At 25.8% G+C, this 14,238-nt stretch overlaps 1 protein-coding gene across 1 annotated transcript in view; it reads right to left on the bottom strand.

Moving 5' to 3' along the window:
- LOC107486057 (subtilisin-like protease Glyma18g48580) overlaps positions 1-3,449 on the bottom strand; it is a gene marked incomplete in the record, with an annotated part of 7,571 nt that extends 4,122 nt beyond the window's left edge. Inside the window, 5 exon segments of the mRNA XM_016106597.3 lie at positions 1-522; positions 607-762; positions 1,100-1,197; positions 3,044-3,153; positions 3,350-3,449. Of these exon segments, the coding sequence (XP_015962083.1) occupies positions 1-522; positions 607-762; positions 1,100-1,197; positions 3,044-3,153; positions 3,350-3,439 (976 nt within the window).
- Positions 3,450-14,238: the final 10,789 nt, after the last annotated feature.

Here is a 14,238-nt window from a genome sequence, read left to right as displayed (position 1 = left end):
TAGCGGTGGCATGGAAAGCCCCTATGGATACCACATCGGAGAATATATCGTCAGGGTGGACTACATGCTGGCCGCCAGCAAGAGAGAGGGAGATGATATCAACACCATCACTTATGGCTTGGTCTATTGCCGCCAAAACGTCCGCACCATAGCAATCGGCGGAATCAGTTAGAGACCAACACACTTTGTATACTGCAACTCTGGCTCTTGGAGATCCTCCCTTTGCAGTTCCATTCCCAACCGCAAATACATGTGCCCCTGAAACAAAATTCCCACCTGCAATTGCTAGTGTGTGGGTACCGTGCCCTACAAAGTCACGTGCTGTACGTAGCTTTGAGTTAAGCTTGCCGTTATACGCCTCAAAACCATCGGCAAAGAATCTTGCTCCAATTAGCTTCCTGTTGCAAACATTTTTTCGGGAACCGGCAACTTTGCTTATCTCACACACATTTTCTCCACGCCATTTTGGTGGAACGGGGCCATATCCCTTGTCACTGAAACTCCTCGATTCCGGCCAAACTCCTGTTCAAGGCGAAATCACAGTGTAAAACAATTTGGATATGTTGTGTGTTTGTTAGTTAGTTAGTTACACTTGGGCACACTTACCTGTGTCAATGTTAGCAATGATTGTATTTTCACCGAATCTTCCCTTTTGCCATGCTGAGTTCCCTCCATTTCTGTTTAGTCCGAGAAATTCCCACGACCGGGTCGTATGCAATTTGTGCTCTTTGCTCAAGAACACAGACACCACACTCGGGTTTTCTGTGCCCGGGAAACATTGGGTTAACTTATAATTTTAAAGATTTAGATAATATGTGTCATAAAAACACAAATTAAATTAATATCATTAAAAAAATACAAAGTTTAATTTTTAATATATTTATTGTGTATTTATTAAAATAAAAAAATAAATTTTTTTTATTAATAATAACATTAGCATGTGTTTTATATATGTTCAAACCCTAATTTTAGTTTGAGATTGCATTATCCGTTAAATAATTATTGCATAGCAGGGTTAGGAAAAAAAAAACGAATGAAAACACTATGATATTATATTAGGTAGCAGATATTATGATGATAACGACGAAAGCATTCTCACTTGCAATATGTGCTGCTTCTTCCTTCTCAAGCATCGCTGCAAAGCCATTGATGTGCTTATTATACGAGTATACCATGGCTTCTTTGGCTTTCTCATGGCTGTGACAAATTAAATCAGTTTCGTCATGTGAACTCATTTGGAAATTTTTTTTTTGGCATCAAATAAAGAAAAAAAAATGAAAGAGAAATTATGAGGCCATTTTAGTATAGATACTAAAAAGGCATATATAACTAACATTTATTGTAAGAATTAATGAGTATTCTTACAACAAAATACCCAATTTTTATTAACGTTTGTTAATTGCTGTCAGTAAGAATAAGTGTTGAATACAAATATTATAAAAAATATTTCTTTTCAAATAATAGTTATCACTCTTCAAAAGTACTTTACTTAAATAATTATTTTCTGTGACCATAAAAATTGATTATTTTTCTTTTGTAGTACATGTATCAAAAAATTACTTATAGTTCATATATTTATTCTAAATATCAAATTCAGAAGTATCTCAGTTAGTGTTATTAAATATTCCTTTTTATTTATAGTTTATTAACTATTTTTTTATTTTGAAATGTATGTAATTCAAAAAAATAAAAGAATGAAGTAACGGAAATGGGAAAAGAAAGTTCGTGGGATGTGAATTATAATTCAACGATATTTATGTGTATAAGAGAGTAACTAAAGAGATAATTTTGAAACATAAAGACAATTAAATGAGGATCAATTTCAAATGACATAAAACCTATATAGACGAATAAATGTAAAACACATAAAGTAACTATTAAAAGATATTGCTGACAAAAATAATTCTTAAAAAAGTTATGTTAGGTAACTAATGACTTTTTTAAATAATATGAACAATTATCAATCAAATAAAAATATATTACACTTTTAAATTATCTACCTAAATCTTAATATTAGAATAATCATCTGTACACTTGGTAAAATGAACATCCGATATATCCATTGTTCACATTGTTTAGTATTTTTCATTGTTTACCTATACTTTTTCTTCTTAAAAATATATCAATAAATAAAATTTTGAATGAATTAAAAATTTAACAAAAAAATTAATAATACTATATTTTTAATAAATGATAACATATTTAACAAACGATTTATATATTTCATTTGAATTTGTGTCGATTAACTATTTAAAAAGTATACACAAAAAATTAGAATAAAATTTTATGTTTAGAATTTTTTTATCAAAAGGATTTGGTCATTCACAATAATTTTATAAAATATTTATTTGACATAAAATTATTAAATTTTAAAGATAAAAAAACTTTATTTTTCTAATAATTCATACAAAAAAATTGGATCAAATTTGATCTTTATAAAAAAAAATTTAAAATATATATTAAAAAACTCTTAAGCGTCAACATTTTTTTAGTATTTTTTATCATTATTTGACTAACCTAAACATTAAATTATTTTTAATAAATAAATTTTATTAATTTATGTGTATAAAATTTTAAAAAAATATAAGTACAAACTATATTAAATTATGTGTATAAATTCTAATAAATATAAATACAAAATATATTTTTCTTATTATGTGAAAAACTTATATATTATTAAAGTACTAACTAAAAATAATAATATTTATTGTTAATGTAACATTATTCATATATATTTAATGGTGTCTACTTTCACAATGAAACTGTGCAGTGAATATAGAGAGAGCAAGAATGAATGATAAGTTTTATGCATTTCATCACCTTTTTTTTTTATAAAATATAATTTTATCACCAATATGATGCCAACACTTTGTATGCTATGTATATATTTGTTCTGTATGTAAGTATTGCTCATATTTGTCGTTCATATTTCTTTACTTACTTTTGTTAGTAATATAAATTTTTAGGTACTATTTTAGTAATTTGTCCTATAATTTTTTCAGGAGGACTATATCATTCACTTGAAAACTAAAATTATTTATACCTTTCGAGAACTGAAGATAGCAAATCGTAATGAGAATATGTGGCAGCTTCAAAGTCTACTGAAGTGGGGCTTGGACCATGAGTATGTGCTCCCAAGTATACAATATAGCACTGTAAAACAGAGAGCAAGAGAAGATCATCAATTGTGAAATGCGATCCAGTATAGCCAGGACCATAGAAAATTAGAAAGCAATGTGGGGAAGTTCAGGAAAACAGCGAGCAAAAAAATCAAAGTCCAAAATTTCAAAATATGAGAATTCTTCGAAATTACTAAGCATTAAGCAATAAATTAAAAGAAACAGCTTGCCTTTTTGCTGCCATGAACAACTTCCGGCAAGAGAACGAAAAGAAGAAATGTTGAAACTATAAGTTTAAGGTAAAACCTCAAGTTGCCCATGTTTTCACAAGTAGTCTTTGGAAATTGCTTGGCAAGTATGCTTATATATAGCATACCGGGTCTCCTACTCTCCTGTCCTTATTACATAGCTACTACTTTAGTACTTTTGGGTTGTTTTAAGTTTATTTTAAAAAAGGCTCAGTTTTAATTTGTTAAAGCCTTAAAGGAAAAATATTCATATTGAAAGAGAAAAAATATATATTTTTAATGATATATAAAGTAACAGAGTTCAAGAGTTTACTAATATTAAAAAGGAAAACTAAGGAAAATTGTTCACTGGTCGTAAGTAATTTTTATATGAAGGTGCTAGTTAATATCTATGTTGATATATGTTATATTTAGAGATGAACATAGAACAAATAATATTCGCGATCTACAATATATATTTGTTCATATTAAATTCGTAATTTATTGATATCATTTGATTCGCATAATTATCTAATCGAATAATATTAAATCTGCACTTTAATAAGATCGAATTACAAATTTTGTATTTATATACGTTGATTCAATCCATACATTTACACACTAAATAAACAAATAAATAAAGGTAATTTTTTTCAAATCCATGACAATTTTATGGGTGATTTACCCTTGCTTAGGTGTTACCATTATAGCCATTGATCAAGAAAAATTTTTAAAGTTTATTAATTGATTCATTAAATGTTTTCATACTACATTGTATTCTATATTATTTACATTATACCACATAACGTATATGTATTCTAAAAAGTTTTTTAAAGTTAATTTGTATTTATTAAAATTAAAATATCAAATATAACTCTATATTAATTAATAGTCAAATTTAATTCTTACATTAATGTTTATTATAATATTTTTATTTACCAAATATAACTATTACAACTTTTAAAAATTATATTTTCAAAGTCATTTTAGTAAGTTACTTGGAAGATTTACTTAAATCCACCCTAAATCTTTTAACATTGTCGTTAAGGTAGAAAAAATTAAGAATTTGGGTTAATAATTAAATTCATTCTTAAAAACTTTTTTAATCAAATTAATTTATTAAAAATTAAAAATTAAATATATTTATTTTTCGGTCACACTATTAATAATTTCTGTTAATGATTGAGGTTTGTAAAACGTTAATTGACAATATACATAATACTTGACATGTCTAATTGAATACTATTCAATATGTTTATGAAAATATATTAATTTAATTCTTTTTTCCAAACATAAATCCTATTTCCAATATGATCGAAGTATTAAATTAATAGATTTTTATAAATATATTTGGTCAACGTCTAATTAGATATGTTAGGTGTTATGTATGTTATCATTAACATTTCATATCATCAATAATTGAGAGAAATTTGTTAATAGATTAACTAAAGAACAAATATAATTCATTCATAATTTTTAAAAGGCCCGTTATATTGATAAAATTTTTCAGAGACGAATTTAAAAAACATCTCATCTTTAAAGGACTAATTTAATTATTAACCTTTAAAAATTTAGATAAAATTAAAAGGATAAATTAAACATATAAAATTTGAAATCATATCAAAATTGAAATTATAAAATAATCTAATTTAAGAGAAAAATTATAAAATTAATTGACTAATTTAAGATTATAATATTTAAAAATTTAAAGAGTGGTTAGATTCTAACTGGTTAGATTCTAGCTTCTACGTCCCTTACTACTGCATAACTATTAGACTTAATTTTTAAGCTTTACTCTTTATAGGTTGGACTAAAAAAAAACATGAAAGTAAAAAAAAAATCCATCTTTAAATCCATCTTAATTCACTCACATTATACAGTATCTATATATAACAATTATTCATACGGTAAGATGTGGAATATTTATGCTATAAGTTTATTATGAGCTTTAACTTTTACACTTCATCAATTAATGTACTTTTAAAAATTTTTCTTGATTAATGGTTGTGATAGTAACACTTAAACAAGGATAAATCACCCACAAAATTATCATGGATTTAGAAGAAATCACCATAAATAAATAATATATAGCTAAGTTCGGAAATCCTAATTCTAAAAATTTTCTCCTCTCTTTCGGCGTTGTGCATCTTCCTCACTTCCATGATTCCATCTCTCTTTTCGCTTCTCAAACCTCGCTTTTGGTTATCAGTAAACACCACCAATGAACACCACAAATGTTCACCTCTTCTCAGACCTCTTCCTCTGATCTCGTTGCCTTTCTTCATCATTGTCGCCTCGCTGTCTTGCCACTGACCAACATTCTCTGTTGCCTCCTCGTTCTTGACCACTAGTCGCGCTAAGAAGCTCATCACCTCGATCATTCTTCATCGCGTTGCTCTTGAAAAAAAAATCAAGAACTGATACTTTAATAAAACCCAGAACAGAACAATAAATGAATCAATACTAAATTACTTGTATTAGACGAAATGTGTAGTATTGTATATGCATGTATACATTGCAGCTCTAGAGCAGCTTTTATATATGAGCAAGGCTAGAGGCCAGCAACATTTGTGATTGGTAGTTATCAACTAGTCATCAATAATGATTTGATAGTGTGAGATTCGTGTGAGATTTCATCCAATGGCTCACCTTTCTCTACTGGTTACATGCTGGCCAAAATGCAATAAAATTGCTAATCCCTTAAATTTTTCCTTTATATATATATATAGAGAGAGAACGCATATAGCAGTTAGCCACACACAGTAACTGATTAAAACTGCAATTCCTAACTATTCTTTCTTATCATTTACACTATATCCTTTCTTGAGTTTAAGAAACAATTAATTTTTTTTGTTTTGTTTGGCTTTAAAAGTCCATTTTTATTGATTTGTGATGCGCAGGTGAGCTGGTCAAAATATTAAAATTAGTTAGTAAAATGAACTTATGTTTTTATATAAAAATACATTTATTATTTAATTTATTTTTAATATATATTTTATATTTTAATATGTATTTTATACTAATAACTAATTTTAGTATATACGGAATATGGTTGAAACAAAAAATAGCCCAATAAGAGTTGCAAAACTGCAGATTAGTCTATGCATTATGGACAAGCTTTGCTGATTAGTTTTTATTACGGACAAACAAAGCAAATCAGCGTTTGCACACTTAGTCCATCATTTTGGCAAGTTTTCAGCGCAAAAGCATCGGACCATTTCAAGAGAAAAGATCAAAACTTGAAGCTAAAAGAAATTTGAATGGTGCTGATTTCATATAGTATCAAGGACAATGAATGCATCATGGCTCCACATTTGGCAACCAAGGAGAGTGCAAGGACAGCAGGTTGTACAACCACAGCTTGAGGAAATTCTTCTCCAATATTAATGGATCAGCTGCAACGTTCAGATTTTTAGGGTGCAAAGATTCAATTTTTGGAAACCACACTCCTTATATAAAGAGGGATATATTCAGCCAGATTTTGAAATTAAGAAAGAGAGCACTCAGTTGCATCACTCACAGCATACCATATTCTTATTTTCCTTCATTATTCTTTGATTGAATATCATATTTTTTTTTATCTTTCTATACATTAAAAGAAAAGAACAATATATGAGGCATTTGAAAAAAGCAAGTGAGAAAAGGTAAGAGAGATAAATTAAAAAAAAAAGTCATTTATATATTTTTGATGTAATTTTGTTTTCTGAGATGATGAATCTGGATGATTCTTTATTTCTTTTTGCTAAATTAAGAGAACACTTAGTGTAAAAGCTAGATTAGGTGAACTTAGTGTTAAAAAGTTTAGTGAAAAGCTTAGATGATTTTTAGGTGGATTAGGTGAAATTTTTTAGAATTGCATGTGCTTATAGTTGTTTTAAAATTATAGTAAAATCTCATTATTATTGAAGTGGAGACTAAATGTTAATGACATTGCACTGAATAATTAAATCAAGACATATAGCTAAAAATTCTTAGGATTTTTCATTTCCCAGCCAAAACAACAATTTAAAAAGTATTCTAGAATCAATCTTTTTTTTAGACCATTTAAAATCTTTACCCTTAATAAATAGAACGAAATGAAACGCCTAGTCTAATGGTTTTTATTTTGGATGGAGAGAAAAAAAGATAATTACACGCAAATATATCTTTCAAATTAAACTACACTCTTAAAGATAACAAATAAAAAGCACTTGAAGAAAAGTCATAGACCTGAGCTAGGAAATGAAAAGTGTGAAGAAAAGAAAAAGAGAAGAGAAAGTATGCCTCATTCAGTTTAAAAAAGAAAAAGTTATCATATGGATAATGGGGGGAAAATAGCGAGAGACAAAGTATACACCTTTTTTAACTTGGCATCCGAATATCCAATTTTCGTCATGCCTATTATATGCTAAATGCTATATGTACACACACATGTTTATATCGATAACATATACGTTCCAAGATATTTTTCACAAAAGGGGATCCATTTATATGTTAGATTATCAACATTAATCAATTACCACTTAATTAATAGTTAACGAGATTAGAACAGTAAGAATGGGATAAATTTGTCGTATCATTCTATTTGTCTAGCTCTAATAAATAGATTTTTGTCTTTAAAATTAGATCCGAAAAAACAAAATGTTAAATGAATTGAGTCTGATTAAGCCGCAGACATAGCAAGTTAAACGGTGTATTTCCAGACTAAATGAGTAGCTTGTTTAAATTTGTTTTTTTCATTTTCAATAAAAAAATGTAGGAGTGCTCCTAATCTGAGGTCTGGCTCGAAGACCCAATCTGAAACCGATTGGTATTGATCAGATCTGATATGGTTTCATTAAGACCCGGTTAATCACGCAAAACTAAAATAATTGACCAAGCTAAATCATGCAACTGAATTAGGGTTAAGGTTTCAGGTACCCGATCCATTCCCGTTGAACGAAAATTTGATAAATATGAATTAGGTCTTAGGGAGAGTTAGATAAACCTTGATTTTAATCTTTAAAATTATTTATTATTTATTTTAATTGAATCTTAATTGGCGTTGTTATTATATTAATGATATTTTAATTGAATCTCAATTTTTGTATTGGTGAATTCTAAAAATGAAAAAAAATAACATAAGACAAATAAAAAAAATCTTTGCAAAAAATTAAAATAAATCCAAAAAATTTTTTACTTAAAGAGGTATATTAGAGATATAATCATTTATATTATCTCTTTCTATAAACTTAAACTTTAAAAATGAATAGTTACATGACAATAATGAATATATAACAACATATAGGATGACTTTTTCCTTTTAACTTATTTAGAACTTGTATCATACTATATATGATGATGAGATCATAAATTTTAAATAACAACAAGAAATAAATTACAAAAATTAAACATATTTCTTTCAATGTGGTTGTCTCTTCATACAAGAATGATTTTAATTTAATTTGTTTCAAATTTCTTTGCATGTAGAATGACGAGACATCCATTTTTCCAATAGCATACATAATAGAAGAAAGTATAAAAATTCTTTGGTGTTATTTAAGAAGTTATGCTCCATTATTCACATTATTTAATATTTTTATTTTCTATTTATATTTTTCCTATTTAATAATGGTTTAATTATTCTATTATTTTTTATAATTTTATTAAATTTTTAATTAGGTTTTTATACTTTTTTGTTAATTGGGTCCTATACCATATCAAATTTTGTAACTAAATCTTTACTGTAACAAAAACGTTAAAATTAATAGAGTATTTTATTAAACTATACAGAATATTCAGTACAGTTAAGTGTTAGGTATACTAATTTTATTTAATAGAATATTTTATTAATTCCAACATTTTATCAAGATAGGAACTTAATTACAAAATCAGATATGATATAGAAACTCAATCAAAAAGATAAAAAATATAAGAATCTAATTGAAAATTCAATAAAACTATAAAAACTGACAGAATAATTAAACCTTTAATAATATCTTTCTATATATAGAATTTGACACGAAGTACCTATACTGTTTAAAATTTCCTTTGACTCTACAATAATTTGCATAAATTTCGTGTTGTTTTTACTCATAAGTAGTAAAAAATTAAACTCTACTCCGTTTTTGTAGGTACTCATCCTATTCTTGTTTATCTCTATAGTTATTAAAATATAAATAAAATTAAATTTCAAAATTTATATAACTATCACCGTATACATAACATCAATTAAAGTAAAAATTTAAATGTGATACAATATTATTAATCATTTACTAATTATTTTACATATATTATTAATCAGGTATTACCTAAACCTGACTTGCCCCACCCCTCCCAAGAACCCGCTCCGCTAAAAACCCGCAAATATCCACTCCAAGTGGGTAAGAATGGAATGAGTATCTGCAAATTTAAATAGTATTGTCATTTTTACTCAGTTTTGTTATTAATGTTATTTTTTATTTATTTAATTTTTTATTTTTTAACTATTGATAATATGAGATTATTTTCTCACCGTAGATTATAACGTCTATGTGTGAATCTCTGTTATAAAATTGACGATAAAATAATATTGTAATAATTTTAAAATATTAGAAGCTTAAATAAAATATTTAAAATATTAAAAATAATTTTAAAATTTAATTTAAATATTATAGATAAAAATAATATTTTATTCTGTGTTATTGTATTTACTTTTCATGATAAAAGAGAGAGATTGACTCTACATATACTTGATGATTATTTATTTTTTGAGGTTAGAAAATGAAATTTCAGGAGTATGGGGACCAATGGTTTCCTTGTTTTTGGAAGTAGATGCTGCTTTCGAAGGGGAAAAGGAATATGATAATCACATGTGCAAACGTACTGTTATAAGAAAAAAGCACAATAAGAATATGACAATAACAAATGAAGAGCACTATAAGAAAAAAAGTCATGATTAGAACTACAAAATGAAATTAAATTAAAAGCCATGAGAATAAGAAAAAGAAAATAGAAAGCATGACTCCTTACATGTTATATAAAGCAAAAGCTAATAATTCCGGACAACCGACGAAAAAAGTATAAAGAGTAAATCATCCAAATGCTACCCAAAAAATTTTGACAATCACAAAAATAATTTTAAAATACGTGAATGATAATACATTAATTCTAATTTTGACAAAAATAACTAACTGTAAATTAATTTCATTACCGTTAACGTAAAATGATAAATAGGATAATGGAAGAGATAATTTGACAAATAGTGATAGCTCCGTAATTACTTATCATTATTAATTATTAAAATAATTATCTAACCTGAAGAAAAATTAAAAACACTATGAAAATCAAAATTTCCAATTGGTGCCCTAACCGCCTTATTTTCATAACTGTCTTCTCCAATGAAGCTGAAGGCGATGATGATCTCGATAGAAGGACAGATCCAGAACCATCTAACAAAACAGCACGTCGTGTCCATACAGTTCCAGAACCATCTAACTTTAGCTACAATCTAAACTCGCTCAATGGATATATATCCAATACTTTTTTGGCTTATATATAAACCCTGATAGAGGTATATTCCCTTAGGCCATTTGTGCTGTTTTTACACAATATCTAATAAGTTCTAACTAAATTCAATCACATTCCTTTTTTTTTATAGTAGTTATCGTAATTGAATTTTTTGAAGGTGAAACTGTATATATGATTGTGAGCGTGTTGATGTATGCCTAATTAAGATACATCTAAAATAAATTATAAGTGATCCTGGTCGTCATAATTGCATTTACTTAGAGCGAGCTAGCCACGTTGATTATTACCCATTCCTAATAATCTCTAGAAGTGAAGCACTTTCTTCTCCTTACTAAACATGATTTGCCATTATTAATATAAATTGTATTATGTGTTAACAAACAACATTTTGTATCACATGAGTGGTCAATTATATATTCCTCGTGTTTGAAACTTGTTCTCTTTACCTAGTAAGAACGAAGATCAGTAGTGGATTCTCAGGTCTCCATAGTGACTTTGAGTTCCTTATTATTATTATTATTATTATTATTATTATTATTATTATTATTATTGTGTGTGGATGAGTAATTTTGATATCTTTCATATGTATATATAAATGATGTTGATTGTCAAGTTTCTTGTAATTTATAAAAATAATAAAATTTATATTAGGTGTATACTAATTTTAATTACTAAAATTAATTATCAGCAAAAAATATATTTTAAAATACAAAATACATATTAAAAATGAGTAAAATTACATATATATTTATACCTAAATATATAATGACTAATTTTAATACACATTATATTTTTGTAGTACAAAAAATCAACTACATATTAATTGTTGATATAAAATATATATAAAGATAAATTAAATAATATATATACATATTTATACAGAAATATATAGACTGATTTAGTAGTGACTAATTTACAGTGTGCATATAACATTTTTTATATACAATACATAATTGTTTGAATATTTCTTTCTTATTGTTTGGATATTTTAATTTGTTCTTATGCATTAGTTTTGTATTCTTTTAAAATAATTGATGGAAAGTAAAGTGTATATATAATATATATAATTAAAATTAATAATTAAAAATATAAAAACACATGTTAAATATTACTCATATAGTATAAACTAGCAATGGCAGCACTAATCTTATTCGTAACGAATATCCAACTCGATTAAGTAGGGTTCGATTAAGTAGGGTTGTCAATTCGATCCACTATGAATAAGATTAAATGCAGAATGAGTTAATCTACAGAATCAAATAAGATACAGCTGATTGAGACTAAACAAAAAAACCTTTTATTCTTATAAAAAAATTTTAATTACTAAAATAAAATTTTAATATTTTTATTTATATAAAAACTAATTATATATGTATGTAATTGTATTGTTTGTGTTAAATTAATTATATATGTGGGTAATTGTATTGTTTGTGTTAAATTTTTTATTTATATAATCATCAAATTATTGTGTATTTTTTTCTTTTTTTTTTTTATAATCCATAGATAAGGTCAGATTCCGGTGAATTAAAAGTAGATAAGATTGGAATTTGTTATAAAGCTGTCAGTAAAGTTAGAGATAGTGTTAGAGTTGGCATAGTTCCTATTTATTTCCAGCTGATCATGAGTAGGAATAATACAACTTTCTTTTTACATGAATGATATCTACAATGATGATGATGGTGAATTGATGAGGGCGACGGGACAGCTCCATGTCTCCAATACCTACATTTAGAGAGGAAAAAAAAAACTTATTATTTGTGATTATTGAATGAAGCTAATTTTCTTCTACATTTTGTCTCGCTTGAGTCAGTTGTACCAACCATCCACCAATAATGTTATATATTGTAGTAACCATCGATCCAATTGCGTGCTTGGCGCTCTATATAGTTTCACTTTACATCAAATATTTAATTCTAAATATAAAGAAATACTTTTAAGCAGTAAATAATACTGATGTTTTCTTTAAATATTTTTGGCAGGTTTAATCAATTTTAGAGTATATAATATTATAAAGAAATGAAACTCCTAGTCTAATGGTTTTAACTTTGATGGAGAGGAAAATGAATATAATTACATGCAAACGTGTCTTTCAACCTATACACTTTAAGAGACAACAAATAAATAAAAAAGTACACGAAGAAAAGTCATATAAGGCACTGGGCTAGAAAATCATAAGTATCTTAAGAATTAGAAAAAGACTACAGAAAGCATGGCTGATTAATTGCAATTTGAAAAAGAAAAGTTAACATGGATAATGGGAGAAAATAGCGACATAACAACAAAGTATACTCCTTTTCAAATAGAAGGTGATAAAGACGCTTAAAACGTCTTTTTTTAAAGATATTTTTATGTTGTGTTTTAATTAGTTTCTGTATAATTTATTTGGTGTTCCTCATCACATATTATTAAATTTTTTAAAATATTTTCTTTTCAAAAACAATAAAAAGCATTTAATTTGGACTATAACAAAAAAGGTAATAGATTAACTATTAGATTTTTTAAAAAAATTATTTACATAAAAAATATATCACATTCATCAATATATATATAATTCATCAATATATATATAACAAGCTCTTAAAATTTTTATAAATAAAAAAATAATTAATTTTTATTCATATAATATATAAAATAATTACTATATTATTATTATATTATAGATTAAAATTTACTAATTTAAATTTTATTTTTAGTTTAATGTAAGCATTAGAAATAAATAATTTTTTTATAATAAGATGTAATGTAACAAAAAATATATAATATTAATTAGTTTTTAAAAAATTTTGAAAAGTTGATTTTTTCTAATAAAGTGTTATTAAAAAATTAACATTATAAAAACTAATTTCAACCAATATGATATAATAGGTTATTAAATATATTTAATACAAAACACATCGAATATACATTTTTATTGAATTTAAATTTTAAATAATTTTTAATTGAATTTCGTATATTTTTATTTTAAAGAGTTAGAATATTTTAACAATCATTTTTTCGTATCTTTTTAATTGACTCTTTGATTTTTTAAATTATAAACCTTATTTATAATTAAGAGTAATGTTTTAACACCATCAATTAGTCACACATATAAAAATACAAAAACAATTCTATTGTCATAATTATAATATAACTTTATAAGCAATACAATACAATGAAACCATATATAAGTAATATAACTAAATTTTATCTACATCTGTAGTCACATTTCATAAATAATATAATTAAATTATATTTATGTTTATAATTAAAATATGAATAAAAATACAAAAAATTATTAGGATGGTTAATATTTTTTCGTTCATAATTTTTTTATTATTTTTGTTGTGAAAAAACTCCGCCTATGTTACACTTGCGGTACATAGCCGGTCCCAAGCCCGGATAAAGGAGGAGGGTTGTGTTAGGTCTTCGGCAACCAACGTAAAAAT

The sequence above is a fragment of the Arachis duranensis genome, chromosome 4 (assembly GCF_000817695.3).
Source record: "Arachis duranensis cultivar V14167 chromosome 4, aradu.V14167.gnm2.J7QH, whole genome shotgun sequence".
Lineage (NCBI taxonomy): Eukaryota > Viridiplantae > Streptophyta > Magnoliopsida > Fabales > Fabaceae > Arachis > Arachis duranensis.
This window is presented reverse-complemented; position numbering and strand designations above follow the sequence as displayed.